The sequence below is a fragment of the Spinacia oleracea genome, chromosome 2, assembly GCF_020520425.1.
Source record: "Spinacia oleracea cultivar Varoflay chromosome 2, BTI_SOV_V1, whole genome shotgun sequence".
Taxonomy (NCBI): Eukaryota; Viridiplantae; Streptophyta; class Magnoliopsida; order Caryophyllales; family Amaranthaceae; genus Spinacia; species Spinacia oleracea.
Window position 1 is genome coordinate 30,600,749 of NC_079488.1, and position 17,868 is coordinate 30,618,616.

The 17,868-nt window shown below is 34.9% G+C and overlaps 1 protein-coding gene across 2 annotated transcripts; it reads left to right on the forward strand.

Moving 5' to 3' along the window:
* Positions 1-3,631: 3,631 nt before the first annotated feature.
* Positions 3,632-16,964, forward strand: LOC110776153 (histone-lysine N-methyltransferase ASHR3). Of its 2 annotated transcripts, XM_021980703.2 has the most exons (11): positions 3,632-4,236; positions 5,817-5,963; positions 6,559-6,717; positions 9,092-9,118; positions 9,639-9,756; positions 10,190-10,286; positions 12,812-12,905; positions 13,050-13,128; positions 13,775-13,946; positions 15,633-15,713; positions 16,311-16,964. In XM_021980703.2, exons 1-11 carry the CDS (start codon positions 3,847-3,849, stop codon positions 16,507-16,509), a joined length of 1,563 nt encoding a protein of 520 aa, XP_021836395.1. In that variant the 5' UTR covers positions 3,632-3,846; the 3' UTR covers positions 16,510-16,964. The 2 variants fall into 2 exon arrangements, with proteins under 2 accessions (XP_021836395.1, XP_056692612.1); XM_056836634.1 differs by lacking the exon at positions 5,817-5,963 and having other exon boundaries at positions 3,662-4,236.
* The last annotated feature ends 904 nt before the right edge of the window (positions 16,965-17,868 follow it).

Below are 17,868 nucleotides of genomic sequence, written 5' to 3' on the forward strand. Positions count from 1 at the left end.
TCCGAATGTTAAAAAATGGAGTACTTAATGAATAATATATTTACTTAAATACTTGATCCGTTCACGTACTATGTGTGTGACCCTACGGGTTCAGTCAAGAGTAAGTTGTGGATTTAATATTATTAATTCCACTTGAACTGAACCGGCCTCTAGCTAGGTATTCAGCTCACTTGATCTCACTGAATTTATTAACTTGTTTAATTAATACTGAACCGCATTTATTAGACTTAACATTGAATGCATACTTGGACCAAGGGCATTATTTTCTTCATCTTGTTCTCCAAGAAAAACCCTAACGATTGTACCATATATTTACTCGTTACTATATGGAATAATATGCTGAACATCATTCTCTCTCTTATTTCTTCCGTTTATTCACAACAAAAAGTGATACTTTGGAACAAATGAGAAAATTATTTTGTTATTTTACATACTTGCCCGTTAACTTAATTAGCACAAATTATCAAATGTATTTTTCTTTTACAAAGATTGCTAAAATGACTACTACAAAACTTTATTTTAAGAACGCTTGGAACTCGACGCTTGGGTCGGTAGTATCGTTGGCACGCTGAAAAATTTGTTGTTATTTCTTGATCTTCCTCTGTGGAATTTTCTCTGTAGTCAGGTCTAGTCATCTCCCAACATGAAACTCAATTCAGTCAACATCAAGATTAAATTGTCAAGTTCAAATTTTTACAAAAGGCATCTCAACTAAACAATAGCTTACTTGCATATTTGTTGAACCCATAAGAAGGATATGTACAATGTGCCCATAAATTTGAACTTAATTCCTTGGAGGTGTAATTTCTGTCACGATTCTTTTTTCCTAATTTATGTACACACAAACATCAAGTTAACATTAAATTCATAAATCACCTCCTCGGAGACAATCTACGTAGCAGTGCTTCATTACCTGATTGAACATTCATTTTGTCGTAATGATCTATGACCCATGAACTTTCTCCATCTTTAAAGTTGAAAAAAATCCACATCTTATATTATCCTTGTTTCATCTGTTGTATCATTTCCACTTGAAATCCGAGTGTTCAGCTTTTCTCCAGTGGAGGCCATCACTTTAACCTCTTTCTTGCATTTCTTTGATACAAAACAGGTACAATGTCCTTCACCATTATCCTCGATAACCTCACTAGTGCTAGAAGCCACCATTATTCATTGATAATAAGTTTCTTATTAAAATGTTACACTTGATTTGTTTTTGTGCGGGATGATGCATATATTCAAGATTACAACCTAAGCTACATTAAATATGTGAAGTTTTATGGGCTTTTTAGCACACAAACATTAGATAGGTTTAAAAAAAAAAATCCGTCGAACGCAAAAGTTTTGCTACACACAGGTACAACCAGCCCTGGCTATACCCCTCCCAAATGACTTCGTTTTGTGTTGTTCATCATGAACATTTATATAAATTTCTTTTGAAAATGAACATTTACTTATTGATTTAGAAATGAACATTTATTTACTGGTATGGAAATGGACATATTTCTAATGATTTGGAAATGAACATTTGTCTACTGATTCGAAAATATACATTTATCTAATAATTTAGAAATTAACATTTATCTACTGATTTGAAAACGAACATTTATCTTCTAACTCGAAAAATGAACATATACTATATTTTGAAAATGAACATAGTTATTGTATGAACATTTATTACTTTGAAACATATATGTGTGTACATATTGCGCAAATAAAAATGCCAAATAGATTGTTACTAACAATTTGACCATGTTAGGCATTGCCTTTATAAAATTATCCTACGTACTAATTGAATTACAACATATTAATAAAAACCTCCATCTTGTTGCTCCATATGTTCAATCTTGAGTCTTACTTTTGATGTAGTCTCGAATTATTAATTCTTTTCGAAAAGTACGATCCAATTACAATAGATAAAATGAACAAGATCTTTCGTTCACTTAGTTAGTAACATGTTCTCTTTTTATTATGAACATATAATTACTTGACAATGAAAACATCTTTACATTTAAAATTATTGAGTTAAAACATATACGGAGTAATTACGTGTAGTAATTGTACAAAAATTGCAATTTTATCATTGAAAAGCTACCCATACAACCACAGTATCTAATAGAATATATAACATGAGAAAGTTCCACAACTTTCATTTCGTATATTGTTATCATTCTTTTATGTTTTTGTTTTTAATTTCATGGCCCTATTGATTGTCAATTGTTTGTATCATATATACTCCGTATTAGATTCTTTTATTATACGCATATACTATAGACTTCTACGGTTCTACCAACATCTTAGTAGAGTAATTTATAGGGCTTCAGTGAACGAAAAAGTCTTAGCCTGTAATTGATAGAGAATTGAAATGCTATACTCACAATAAAATATATTTAAATGTGTTTCCTGCAATTGTTGCATTTTCATTTAGTACCAACACAACATAGTTTGGTAGAAGAAGGGTAGTTCCAATTTTTCATTTGGTATCAAATAACATAGTTTGGCAACGTGGTTGCATTTTCATTTGGTACCAAACAACATAGGTTAGTACTCAATTTGCCGATCTTTTTGTAACGAAGCACTACTAATAATCAACACTATTTAATTAATTAATTTAGAAAGAAATGCATCATAGTCTCAATGTATAACGAGGTTGTCTTTTTCATATATCAATGATTTCAGTTCACAATTTTTATTTTTTGGGGTTGTTCTCCATAAAATTTTCTATTTTTAATTTTGTAACATATATTAAAATTTCCAGCATATGGAAAAGGTTTTGGTCAATAAAAAACTAAAAATCTACAATTGCATACGGTTATGTATTGATTATCTTGTATTTAAGGTAACATATATTATTTGTATACTAACATAGAACTTAAGTGTTAAACAAAAGATATTAATCGATAACCGTGCATCGCACCAGCTTAAAACTAGTTAAACCTAAAACCAAGAAAATTGATCAACTGAACAAAAAAAAGTTTCTTCACAAAATTAAGACGGTGATGAACATAATGGAAAAGAAACACCAACGGGTTTATGATGGAAAAACCAAGCCCTTTTGCGGGCTTGACTTCTTGTCTATAACCGCCTATTAAATGGGTCGGGTTTGTCAGCGGGCTATTTGAATTTATTTATTTTACTTAACAATTTTTTTTTAAATTTTATGTTTATGGTCTTAAAAAAAAAATTTCTTAAATTATCTCTAAAATTTTGAGTTTAACCTTATAAACAAAGTGAAAAATTAAAATTGTGTGATATTCTTGTATGTTAATAATGAAAGTTAAAAGTTAATATTTTTCTATTACTTACAAAATTTAAAAAAATACTAGTATAACCTACTACATAAAAAAATTATAAAATAAATTTAATTTTCTAATAAACAAATCGGACGGGCTTGTCCGCGATAAATATTATCTCTCCCATGTCCGTCCATTAACATTAACAGGCCGAGCTTAGCCCGTCCAAATTTTTATTTTTTCCCAAAATTGTTATCCAAGCCCGTTATTTAAACGGGTCGAATAAACCGGCTTAGCGGGTCATCCTATCCATAATAACTCTTACTTTGTAAGACTCGTCGAACAGAAATGTGACCATTAAAATGAGACTATAATCCTGCGAGACTCGGCCGATACTCCGATCGTACTGAAATGGTAGGGGAGTGGCCATAATGGTATAAGACCATCTATTTTAGGAATCAAAACTAAAAACCGCGTAAATAATCAAAATTTCCTATCTTTGTTACAAATTAATTTTCACTCTTCCCGCCCATTTTTGCTCACACCAAAACTTTAAGCCTTAACCTCATTTTCTCTCTCCTCTGACACTGAACAGTATAATCAGCTGCTTACCATGCCGGATTTGGGAGCGCCATTGCTCAATTCCGAATCCCTAACCCTAAATTTCTGTCCTAATTCGATCAAATCATTCTCTGATTCATTCACATCCTCTGATTCTCTGTATCCTTGCCCAATTAAAACCCTAGATTACATGGATGAGTTCGATTTCCGGCCTGAGATCCCCATTAATGGTGACTTCGCTGAAGTTTCTGGTTCCAGAAGAGGGTTGTTGAAAATTAGGGTTACTAGGATGGGTTCTGGTGCCGTTGATGGTCATAATAAGAAGGTTGATGGTGCTAAGTGTTTGGATGATTATGTTAATGATTGGAAGGCCAGGAAAATTGATTTAGGGTTTCCTGAAAATCGCTGTTTTCTTCCGTTTCTTGAGGGTTCTGCTAGTTTGGTAAAGCCGTTCGTCTCTTTTTGCTGATTTTTTTTTGTTTTGATAATTTATTGATTTTCTTGGTGCATTTTCATAAAGTAATTTGTTATCTGTGGATTAATTTTATTGTTTGATAAATTGTGGAATGTTGAATTTGTCGGAATTTATTGTTGTACACTTTAAAGATTAAAAATCCGACACGCACATATTGAATCCCTGGAAATATAAGCCAAAATGTAGATATTGAACATGGTTATTCTGTGAATAGTACACGCGGTCACTCATTTTCATCAATGATCAACTAATGTTATTTTTGAGATTGATAGTAAGTTGACTTCTGAATGTCCAGGGTTGCTGATTAGGAATTAATAAAGTATTGGAGTTTTTAGTGATTGTTATGAGAATGAGAACTTATGTTCAATCGTTTGTTTATCGATAGCGGAAATGTCAAATGTGGGATCTAGCACTAGAGCTTTATAATGAAATCCGTCCGAGTATGCATGATTATGTTGTTTTCCGACTTTTAAGTGTAACATATAAGCACTATTCTACATTCTTGTTCTTTTGGAGGTATCGGAATCATTGAGGTTCAGAACGATGATATGTTGTTTCTATGTTTTTGGAAAGCTTTGTCTAATAGAATTACACGTCATTTATTGCTTGGGTCTACAGAAACTACATCTTTTTTTTGGGGGGGGGGGGGGGGGGGGGAGAGGTGAACTTGGAAGCGAGAAATGTTCTGAAGGCTACTGCTATAATCTTCTGGAATTTGTTCTGATTGGTTATGCTTGAGACATGCAGACCGAATCTTTCTGATAACGTTATCTAGTGAAATCTTCTTATTCTAGTAGTGTTTCAGTTTCTCAAGCGTTAAAATAAAGAACTACAATTAGAGTTTCTCAATAAGTTTTGGCACTTTACATTGAATGTTCATGAACCTCGTGTCCTCGTGTACCACTAATTGAACTTCAGAGTTATAAATTAACCTTATCTAGAAACAGATATGTTTTGCTGATGCCACTACAAGCTTTAATGCACATTATGCATCCTTTGTATGCGAAACTGTGCCATAAATATGCTAAACTATTTAGAGAAGATTATTACTTGAAAAAGTGGTGGTGGCTGGTATCGCTAATCCAAATGTGTCCTTGAGAGATTTCAAGAATGTGATAAGTGAAGAGGAATCGTTGTAGCTAACAAGCCTTGTTGGAATTCTTCATTTATGTTTATATAATACTTCCTCCGTTCTTATTTAGTTGACACATTTGACTTTAGCACTATTCGTACACCCTCCTTTGACCAGATTTTATTATTTATGCGTAAGGTAAAATATAGTTATGCGAGATCTTGTTAAATTTGTCTTGAAAAATACTTTCAAAATATGAACTTTCTATAACTTTTTCTTTTAAATAATTAAAGATATCAATGATAAAAAATGTGCATTGGCGAACGTGACTAAAGACATGTATCAACTAACTAAGAGCGAGAAATATCTGATTATCAGTTGTGAACCTGTGATGATTATGTATTTGTATTTTTAGTTCCTCGTAATGATGTTGCTCACATTTTGAACTTAATTATCACTAGTGGCATGTTTTCAGGTCGAGTGTCGTGCTTGTTCAAGCTACATTTACCCTGGGGATGAGGTCTCTTGCTCTGTCCGAGGGTGTAAGGGAATTTACCATTTGAAGTGTGCAAAGGATAACTTTCGATGTTCGGTCACGAAAAAGTTCAAGTGCCCTCAACATGTAAAATTTCAACTGATGACCTAGACTGACATGTCATTCTTTATCCGTTGAATCTTGTCTCTTCGAGAAGTTGAACTTCTGTATTTAATCCACAATTTATTCTTATTTATCATTATCAATCTGAATATAATCTTCATTTGAAGGAAAATTGATTTTATAAAAAACTTCCACAGGAAAATGGTAGGTTAAATTATTTTTCTATTAATAACCAAGGCTGGGGACTTGTGTTTCTTTTGTAGATAGCCGTGGTGTGTTTTAGGCTTTATTTTACCAGTGATACACTCCGTACTATATACGACTATTTCAAGGGATTAGTTGATTCTCGTAATGCTGACAACCTCACACTATATGAATGACGGATCATATCTATCTTGGATCCTTAGTGAGTCGCATGTAATGATTAAGAGAAGTTTTTTCGTTGTAAATAGTGGTTCATTTAACTCATTTCTGCGGGACTCAATCCTTCACTTGTTTTTGCTTCCCCCTTACCCCCCCTTTCTCACAATTATTTGTTAGTTTATTATGCAATATCTTTGAATACGTGTTTACATATTTCATTCGTTGCTTTCTACACTGATTATGTTTTGTTCTCCAGGCATGCTTTATATGTAAACAGAAATTTTTTTGGCGTTGTGTGAGGTGCGAAGTTGCGTCTCATGATAAATGTGCAGCTTGGCCTGATAAAGTGATTCATCTGAGTGAGCGTCCGGGATGGACTGTTTGCTGGAGGCATCCAAAAGACTGGCGGAAGGAGGTCAATCTCCTCCTTTTCTTCTTAAACATAATTTTCTTCGTACTAGTGAAGCCTTTCTTATTCTTTTATATTCTTTATTGGGGTTTAAATGTTGTCAGCTTTAACTAATAATGTTACTATTTGGCTGTTATTTTTCTTTAGCTTAAAATGTTGGAATTGGGGTTGTCTTCATTATATGAGGCTTTGGGGATTATGGGATCCTACATAACTTCTACTATGCTAGGATTATAGACCTTTCTGGATCATTTTTAACGTTTATTCACCTGATTTTGGCAAGGAGAATCGGTGGTTATTTTGATCTGTCATGGAGTCATGGCTTTGCATCCCATTCCAAAGAATGTTTTTACTAAGAAGTTTGGTAACATGTAGGGTTTTTGCTTCAAGAGTCGGATCTTTGGGGGGCGGTAAGAACGTGATTTGGTATGTATCATTGGTAGCAGGGGGATTTGTTAGTTGTATATGGTTTTCATTTGGTGCACATGGTCTATTGGTAGGAGTCCAATGTGGCCTTCAGGTTGGATAGGTTTTTGGCGGCTTAGGTTGTATAGAAGAGTTTAAGCATCTAGAATAGATAGTTGGAACTAGAGTTATGTTGAATTGAATCACTTGTTTGTTCTTTAGAAACCACTTATATTCCTTAGGGCTTGAATTTCTAATCCATATGTGGGCATTGCACCACAATTTAAAGGGTAAAGTTATAAGAATGGTGGAATGATTGTTGGTGAAGTTTGGATTTCTTGAAGATTTATGCAGAAGCTTACGTTTTTGAAGGGTGATCTTGTATTTAAAGAATTTGATGATATAAGGGCAAAGAAAATGTACCATTAAGGGAAATTTTGAGACAGACAAGGATAAGATTATGGACTTTAGTTTAGTCAGAGGATATGGAATCTAAAAGGGCTATACTTAGGAAGCAGGAACGTTAGGAGGATTTGGTTCTTAGGGAGTTAGGGACTTCTATGAGCCCTTTTAGATTCGGGAAGAAATATGTGAGATTGGCACGAGAACAAAAACTTATACTTATATGAGACTCGGGAATTCAGAACCACTGGGTTTTAACTGCGTTATTCAATTGTTCTAATCTCGGTTCTAGAAAATTGTAACCGGTTGCCTCTAGTTCTAGTTTTACTTCCCAATTTTGGATCTGATATCAACTAGTTGGTCTATAACTCTATATAAACGGGTTTAAAATTTTAGATGGATTTTATGTGATGTAGCATTTGAAGGCGAGGTGTAAAGCCTAAAGTACCAAATCAAGCCAAAAAGAGAAGTTTAGTACAAAAAAGGAAGATGATTTCATTTTCATTATAATTTTTCTTATTCAGGCGGGAGGTGTGTGTGCAGGGTATCATTTTTAAGCATAATAAATATGTTCAAGTACCTTACTGTTTAGAACCAAGACCACATTATAACGGAATTGTGACTGGTTTCAACATTTTGGAATATGTTTTAACCACGTCAGGAATGAGGTCGTAGAAGAGAATTCCCCAAATAAGCTATGAGTGTGTTGGTGAACCTATGAAAGAGATGTCTGAGTTTGATAATTTGGTTTCTGAAAACATCTGCAGTTGGGAAATGATTTGGGGTTTTTATTTCAGAATATGTGTTCTGCAGGCATAGAGTTTCTAAAGTAGACATGTTTTTGTAATGTATGGATCAGATGCTTACTTATAGGGTACTTTCACTTTTCATTCCTTCCAAAGGCATTTATCAGAAAGAGACACTCAATTTTTTTGGGAAGGCCAAGTTTCTTGAATGAAAGAAGTGAAACTAAATACTAGTGAAGTAGTGATGAGTGATTGGTTTGCCGATCTACATTTTTCATTTTGGTAGTAGATAGACTGGGAATCAACTGCTTTTGCACTAGTGATAAATTGATTCAACACTTATGCATCACAAAGGTTATTCAGTACTTACTATTACTTGGATAAGACAGGCTACTCTAGCTACTATGTGGAGAACTTGCTTCGGTGATGATCCATTATACGGGTTAATTAACGTAAGAGAGGCATGTGTTTGTCCCTTCTATCTTTTATGCTAGTTTGTGGGTGATTTGTCTAGAGAGGAATGATAAAATCTTCCAAAGCTGGAGTATATTTTCTCATGGAGGGAATTGCGATTTTATGGGCGAGTGATTTGGCATGTCACTTATCCAGTGCAATACGAGATTGAAATTTTTATACGGGTGTAATTTTTTTGCTGTACTTTATGCTAATTTCATGTGATGATGCTTTGCTTAAACTGCAACTTGTCTATATCAATACATATCCGTAAATACAATGAAAGTATCAACTGTCTTTTTTTACCTCTTCTTTCTTTATTATTCATTGATTAAGCTGGCTGACAGGACTGATATCTCTTCTTGGCTGAGCAGCATGGAGAAGCAACTAATAACTTTGAGGTCAGATTTTATCTTTTTCTAGCTATGTGTCAAATATATTACGTGAGTACGTGATAATATCATGTATGGCGTACCTTTGTAGTATTTTTTATTAAACTTCAGTTGCATGGATTATGTAGTTAAGAGTAATAAGGTAAAGTATAACTAGTGATTTGCGTAATTTCATGTTAGGAATATGGTGTCTCAATTCACAGGTGTAGTAACTTATCTTTGCTCAGCTTTAATTGTGAGGCGCAAAAGTCAACTGATGTAGACAAATTTTGAATCTAGGTCTTTGGTGTAACTTTCAAGGGACTTCGTCAATAAAGCTGGCTACATTGGCTGCCCTTATAATAATTAGGGGCTAAAATTTGTGAAAGATTCATTTTCATTGTGATTCTATATTACGGAACTTAAGTGGTGGAACTTCCAATCACATGCCAGATTGGGACTTACATTCATACTTGTTTACTGTAAAGTTGCTTGAGATGCTTATTGATATGCTACCAAATACTGAACTTATACTTGGTGTCAATTTCAGGATGTATTCTCTCGATTGCCTTTGCCATACATTGAAGAGGAATTCAGTATAGAATCAACACTGAAAGATGTTCCAAATGATAAGTTGGAGCCACCTCCATATGTGCACATTAGGCGCAGTATCCTTTCATTAGCCCCTCCCTCAATTTTCTTCTTTTAATGTTCTGTTTATACTGTTTCAATCACTACCTAGACTTGAAAAATAAGCTATACATCTAATCATCTGTCTGTTGTGGAAAGTAACCTAATATTTGTTTAAAAAGGAGAAATTTAGCTTCCAATTGTACGTAGTTGGCTGATAAGCCCTAAATCCGGGTCAGTAGAGGGTGAAGGGTTCTTGTTTTTTATTTTGTACGGTTATTGCCAAATGCAGCATGTCAGAAAGAAAATCAATCTCTATATGGAAGTAATGGAACACTGGGCAGGGAAGGAGGTAGGGGTTTAATATAAACTTCTTTTATTTTGGCAGCAGAGGATTAAATACCTTGGGAATTAAAAAGAACATGTGAATTCATTCTTTATCCCTATGGTTAGTGGCTTAACTGGATCTAGATGTATATCTTGTCAAGAAAAAGCGAAATGATTCTAGTATGGACATCGGATGCACAAGTTGCCGCACGACAACATGCTCCGAGGACTGTGTTTGCAGGTCAGGTGCAATTCTATTTGACAAGCATACTTAATGTGTTGAGAAAAGTATTCATTTTCTCTTTAGTATTTTCACAGAATTGTGAAAGTGGCTAGTGACTTTGGCTGCCTGAGTGAGGTTAAATTATGAATATACATGTACAAGGATTGTCTAGACTGTGAAAACTACTCATAAGCTGGTACATGAGATATGTATCGAACTCAAACCCTACATTTTTTTTCTGACTTCATGAAGTTCAGTTCACTGAGGCTACCGTCCTTGTTGCCACTGCTGTCAGAGGATAAAGATGTGTATTATTTTATATTTTTGTGTAAAATAATTGGGCCCCAAAAGTTGCAAAACATGGTATCCATGTGTCTAGAACTTATATGTAAGATTGGATTTGTGTTTTGTACAGTAGACTATTATCTTATAAATTTGAGGACAGAGTGTTATATGCATGTAGGCTGAATATCTTTGTGGATTACCTAAAATATATTTATTGCGTTCCCCTTTTGGGGATTTTTGATGATAGTCTCTAGAGCTGGAAAATGGATAGGGCTGTTCGGTATCGTGTTTGTGTAGAAATTCGATGGGTCGGCAAACAGTTGACTAGAATTAAGATGAGTCACCAATACACGTCTAACCCTTTTAATTTAAATGGCTCCGAATGTTATTTTTGGACTGTAAGCAACTAAGCACTCTGGACCGAATCTTTCTAATTAAACCGGTTAATTTTTACAATTCAATCACTCATACGGTTAAGGGTCTTCTATCCAAACTTGCTTATTTTGTGTTGTTTGTGTCATATCATCTCGTTGTGTAAGTGTTTTTCAGCTCCCCTAGCCTCTCTAGCGGTCTACTTGTCTTTGACTAATTAGGAATTTAGGAGTAAGGTTTTGCATATTTGAGTCACCTCAGCTCTTGCTTAAGTGTGGCTGGCATGGGCTCGTGGCTGTGGCCAGTGGCCTTCTTCCTGTGGGGGGGGGGGGGGGGGGGGGGGGAGGTATTGTTAGGGAAAACTTGCTATAGCTGCTTTTTAATATAGCTCCAGGCTTAGAGGGGCAGTTCATCCTGGCTGTAGACAGTTATTCTATATTTTTCAATCTGAAAAAGGATTTTTTCTGAGAGGTTTTGAACTTTTTTAAGTGTTCTTGTCATCCACCCTCTTCAGAAACGAATGTATTTGTTTTTGGAGAATGTGTAAGCTGTAACAAAGGTGTTAAAACTTTCTGCTCCCCCTTTTCTGATCTAAAAGTGTGGTATATGTTTAAAGGAAAAAAGTTTTGATGGATACTCCTGTATGTTTTACGTAAGAAAACAGGTTATGTCCCTGAATCCTGGGGATGTGGGGGATTCCCTTTACGGGGTTTGGTGTATTTCTAAGAGGAAGTCTGGGAAAGGGAAATAAGGGGAAATGAGTTGGATAAGGTTGGGTCCTCGAAATCTCTAGGAGTGTGGGGGAATTCCCTCTAAGGGGTTTTGGGTTTCAGACCCTTGAATTTACTTTCATCTTACGTCGTCAAAAGTTTTCAACAATGATCCTTTCATAAGTGTTTCTATTTTTTGTTAAATTTCTTAACACTTTAGAGTCAAGTTTTAAAATGGAAAATGAGAAGTATCAAATTACAATCTTATTGATCTTAATAAGGTGTTTTCTCCATATACATTTCTATTTTTGAAATTTAATTGTACAAAAAACTGTAAGCATCATCATGGAGATTAAACAAGTACGGGGGGATTTTTTACTCAATATATTAGATTGTCCTATTCAATTACTTTTCTTCATTCCTTAACCGACAATGTTCATTGGAGGACTTGGAAACATTTTGTTATGACATCAAACCAATTTGGTATGTTTTGTTTTAGGATTCAATTATAAAAAATAACAAAATCTTAAACTCTTGAGTTCTAATATCAAAATGTTCCACATTTGTTCCAAATATAGAGGGGATTTTTAATCCTTATTGCGATCACTAATAGTCCTCAGAACCCAAAAATAGAGACAAACAAAATAAAGATTTAATGCTCCAATGAATTCTTAAATTCTTTTATAGTTTCTGATTTTAAAGACCATAAAATATTCGTCTTATAATACAATCATTTCCCTCACCCATCTTTTAAATTCCCGCCTTCCCCCAGTCCCCAGCTGATGTTGATTTTTAAAATGGGATTTGTTTATGATAATCCACTGCAGTCAAATAGGTGTGCACAGTTCATCTCTCAATCTTCAGGAAAAAATACCCTTAAATTACATTCCCTGTTTAGCTTTAGAGTCATAAATGTCATGCCGGTGCTTTAAGCCAAACACAGGGGTTCATTTTTCCTCGGGGACGTTTCAGATTTCTCTCTATCTCAATAATTTGTGTCTCGTCTTTCAAATAATAACATTTGCATCCATATTTTTCATGCCTTCTTCACTCATCATTATCTTTTGTTGATTGTTGTTCAACATACAATCAATTATGCATGCACCCAAGTCCTTATTTGTAATGCACCATCATTTTGATACCATTTCTCCGTTTTTTATTAATCTGATCTTATAGAGTTCAAAGCATTAGTTGTTCAAAGGCTTGTCACTGCTCAGAAGCATGCACAAACAAACCATTTCGCAAGGAGAAGAAGATCAAAATTGTCAAGGTAAGATATTTTACGATGTTTATTAGTGGGCAAGTAAACTTGCTACTTGTTGTGAGCATACTTGTTTGAGGCAAGTCAATAAATAACTACCCTAGTCAAATGGTTTGTTATCACATTTTACATCTATGCTTTCCTTTACTTCAGACTGAACTTTGTGGATGGGGAGTAGAGGCTGCTGAATCCATAAACAAGGGCGATTTTATCATTGAATATGTCGGGGAAGGTAATGCTGCTTTAAATTTTTGTTAACAAGGTAGTGAAAGAGATGTACTTGTTCAATATATGCAATGTTTATGAATGCTGTTAGAGTATGTACTTGGTCATAGTTTGGTGATTTAAACTCTTGTGAGATCAACATTTCATATTATAAGCTGCAGATTCATTTATAAGCAGTTCAGTTTACCTTTACGAATAATGCTAAAGAATGCTATTTCTTTGTCAATCAAAGAGACATTTAAAAAAAAAGTATACTAGCCCTGTATTTTGTTGAAATAAGCATTCAAGGACTGTATTCTTGCTTGGATTTTGCTTCTGTTCTTTCTGTGGTATTGTTTTGTTCCTGTCATAAAATGCACACTTAGAGTAAAATTTTTGCTGCCAGTGCAATTAATAGCTTATTAGTAATAAAGGGCTAAGGTTATTGGACTCTTTGAGTGAAATGAATTTTGTTCCTTTCCATATTATGCATTGCACTTGTCGCCACAGTATGTCATGCTTGACTTTCATACCAGAGAGTTTGCTAGCTTTAAAAGAAAATGTGTTAGCAACTAGTTGTATTTTGTGCTCTTAATTGTCAATAACTGAATATCACGTGTACAAAATTTGTTATGTTTACTCTTAACCTCTATTATTATATGTTTCTCAACCAGTTATAGATGATGTGGTATGTACACAAAGGCTTTGGGATATGAAAAACAAAGAGGTGCAAAATTTTTACATGTGTGAAATCCGTAAAGACTTCACAATTGACGCAACTTTCAAGGGAAATGCATCTCGTTTCCTGAATCATAGTTGTGATCCAAACTGCAAATTGGAGAAATGGTGAGCTAATCTGACCTTTCTATTTTAACTACCGAGTATGAACTTTGGTGTTAATGTTTACAAACAATGCTTCAATGAGAGTAATGTTTCTCTTTAAATAACAACATTAAGCTTTGATCATGTTGTTGTTCTGCGACGAGTTGACTATAGACCCCTGAAGTGTCCTTGTTGAAGAGAAAAGGCAATGCTTGTTTGTTTTATACTTAACCCTACCTGCTTCCCTTCCACTTCAAAAACTTGTATGCTTTGACATTTTGTATACTTCAATATTTGTTTTTTAAATGTGAAAAGTGAGTGATAGTTGTGCAGAGCCTGAACAGTTGATGTTATTCTCTTCTGTGTGGATATAAGCTCGAAAAAGGCTCGAATTCTTATCCGATTCGTTAATTGTCTTCATTTTATAGACACAATTGAACAAATTATAAGACCTTAACTATACCTATTATCAGTGTCCTATAACTTGTTCTTAATGAGATCTCCTGCAATGTTTTATCAAATTGCCTCTTTGGTTTTAACCTATGGCATTAGGTCAAATGGCATCTCAGACATTGCAGATTGACAATATTTCCCAATTTAATCGTCTTAAATATTTTCACGGAGTTTTGTGCCATAAGTTGTTGTAGACTTATCTATATATATGTGTTAATAGAAAAAGCAGTTGTGATGAAAAATAGTAGATGAGTTTTTAATTGAACGAGAGAATGTAGGGCCGTAACTTTTGATAGTGGGAAGAGAGAGGTAATGAAAATATTAGTGGGTCCATACTATAAAAGGAAATGTGACAATCAAAACGGGACGGATGTAAATGGAAAATGCGACAATTAAACTGGGACGGAGGGAGTAGTTAGATTATCAGACCTTTAGTGTTAAAGAAATGGTATGCCGCTCTAAGCTATTCGAGTAATAGCTATAGGCATGTGTGCTATGTGTCTAAGTATATATATTATATGATCAACAACTTCAACCCATTGCTTTTGTCTTTGCCTGTTGGTTTTTCTGTTGAATTTAACCTCTATAATAGGGTGGGGTGGGTGGTGTTTATATCAGTTGAAGGTATTCCCTGGTCCATGACTGTGACAAAATATTTAGGGACAATTAAAGTAGACTTTGGTTTTCCTTATAATCTGGAACTGGAAAAGCTAGCTTTTTTTTAATGCAGTTGAAATAGGAATTAATAGCTAGGCTTTCCTGTTATATTGAGAGATACTCCGTACCACTTTTATGGAAGTCCTTTTTTCTTTAGGAGGCATGTGATCTATTGACTAATCTGCTAAATCTTTTCTTTGTCTATTTGGAGTGAAATCCCCGGGTCTTTTCACGTGTTTCTTTGTCTTCTGAGTTGTTGTGGGACAATATTACTTATGTGGTGACGTCCTGGGAGGATCGAAGAAACTGGGCTAATATGTGATTTACCTTTTCTGTTTTGGAGGACAGTCTGTCCTCTTTTGTTTGTGTTCCTTTTTCTGGTCTGTATATTTACATATTTTTTAAAGTGCTATATCTATTGAATGGCACCCTCGGATGCTCCTACAAATTTTGTTTTACATTGATCATCATTTGAAGAAACTAAACAAAATCCCCTCATTTACGAATGATGTCATTTTCTGTGAAACCTACCTGTTATTTTTCTGCTTTTTACGTTGCACCGGAAACCAATTTCATAATCCTATTATTTTGTCATTGAAGGCAAGTAGAAGGGGATATACGTGTGGGTGTCTTTGCTTCTCGATCCATAAAAATTGGAGAACCACTGACCTATGACTACAGGTATGAAATCCTTTCTCTCCTTTCCTATTGTTCTCTGTTTCGTTTTGTATTGAGTACTGAGACTACTGACCCTTCTCTCCTGTGAGCTAACTTGGCTCAAAACTTGTTGTGTACCCTTGACATTATGATGGTTCTTTGCACATTAGACTTGTAGCTTGTATGAGTTTCGGAGTGGATTGAGTTCTCAAGTAGTTGTGGTTTCTGCAATAATTCGTATAGGTTAAGTTTAATGGATGCCTCGGTACTGGATTTTGAATAGACTCAATGCAATGTCAGTATTAAGTAACTTTTTTGTTGGAAGCTGAGTCTCCTTGATGAAATTAACCCGTACCCGGATGAGCTTGGATCATTTACTTTATGTCCTTTGCCTTGTTTTGTAACTGTAGATGCTGTCAGCCTTGACATCTCATCTGCTTGCCTTCGTTGGACATCCCATGTGCTGTTACCTGTCTTTTCAGCCTCATTCACTTGCACAACTTTTCCACTTTTGCTTCCAAAGTTCTAAGCCTTCGTTGGGGAGGAATGTGTGAAAAGCAACATAATTGTTGGATATAGTAACTTGCTTCATGCTGCTGGTTTTGGTTTCTGGTTTTGTAGGTTTGTGTTATTTGGACCTGAGGTTAAATGTCATTGTGGTGCTGCTAATTGTCAAGGATATCTAGGTGCCAAGAAAAAAAGCAACTTAGATATTCTCGATTCTAATAGATTAAAAAGAAGGATGCATGTAGCAAGCCTTTCCTGGGGTTCAAAGCAGAAAAGAGCATCAAAATTTCACCCAGCAAGAATGCAGAAGTGACACAGCTAGACACTCCAAATGAATAAAGTTGTATATTATGTTCTTACCATCCGACACCCGTGAATAGAAGAGAAACTACACAAGGCAATTCAAACAATCCTCATTGTTGTATTTTATGTAACCATGGCAGCTGTTACATTGGGTAAGAGACACAAGCAAAAATCATGCACTAAACTCTGGTATTAAAAATCTGTGTATTCTTCCTGTTCTTCGTAGTAGAGTCGTGTATCATTCATTAATTTCATATAGGCATCGGATTTTTCTCGATTATATGTTCTTTTAAGCTTTTACATGTATCTAAAACTGTTGTTTTGATTCGTACTAGAACAGTGTATTTTGATTCATTGAGATTAGTGTAGCTTACACAGTCGAGCATTATTGTTAAGAGACAGTGGATAAAGTTAGAGAGTAATTGAGTTATTACTCATAAACATGAGATGGAATTTTTTCATGAATTGTCTTTGTAGTGTGTTTTATCTTAACTGTACCATAATTTGTTTTTGACAGATGCATTTGATTATTAAATCTATGCTAAGTTTGTTCCAATGGGTTTTTTCAGATGACTCTTGTTGGCAAATCTTGCTTCCTTTCAGTTTTTTCCTTCGCAACTAGAGTTCTTGACTGAGAGTTGGTTCGTGTTCCCATCCATATATTAAATAGATTTATTTACGGATTTTTCATGAAATGCCCCCGAGGTTTGCCTTAATGCACCAAATACCCCTAAACTTTCCAGAATGCACCAAATACCCCCGAGGTTTTAAAAAATAACACAAAATACCCTTAATGAGCATATTCCGTCCATTCCGTTAAGTCTCCGTTAGCGTGAATTTACTTTTTTGCCCTTTCTCAACCATTTTCTCTACTAATCCTAATATTAACACTTAATTATATCAATTAAAACTAAAAAAATTTAATTAACTATTATTTTTTAAAAAAATCAAAACTTTGGGCTTTCTTTCACTTATACTACTCTCTTCTTTCACGCCATCAATCATCAATTCATCATCATTATCATCTTCTTTTTCTTCTCTTCCGCCACCATTAATTGCTTCGTTGTAGGCTAAGATGATGATTTGGAAGCCAACATTGCTCCCCCCTTTCTGCCTGGAACGAAGCCCACCTCTCGATCTCCTTCCTTGGTGCACCACCGGGACACAATCCACCCATAGCCACCGGGATTGTTGGGCGGTGGTGGCTATGGGTGGACTGCATACGTACGACGAAAAACATGGCTGAGAGGAGAGAGGGTAGTGGCGGTGGAGCTTGGCTGGGAGCCTGGGAGGAGAGAGAAAAGAACACCCAGCTACCACCGTCCATGTTCCTTCTTCCCTCTGCCATGGAAATCGCCGCCCAGCTACC

What these genes read in the sequence shown, in the direction of transcription:
- LOC110776153 (XM_021980703.2), top strand. Translation starts at nt 3,847, where the DNA reads ATGCCGGATTTGGGAGCGCCATTGCTCAATTCCGAATCCCTAACCCTA. An exon ending in ATATGTGCACATTAGGCGCA is followed by an intron (nt 9,757 to 10,189) that starts GTATCCTTTCAT and finishes AACTGGATCTAG; the next exon opens with ATGTATATCTTGTCAAGAAA. An exon ending in CCACTGACCTATGACTACAG is followed by an intron (nt 15,714 to 16,310) that starts GTATGAAATCCT and finishes CTGGTTTTGTAG; the next exon opens with GTTTGTGTTATTTGGACCTG.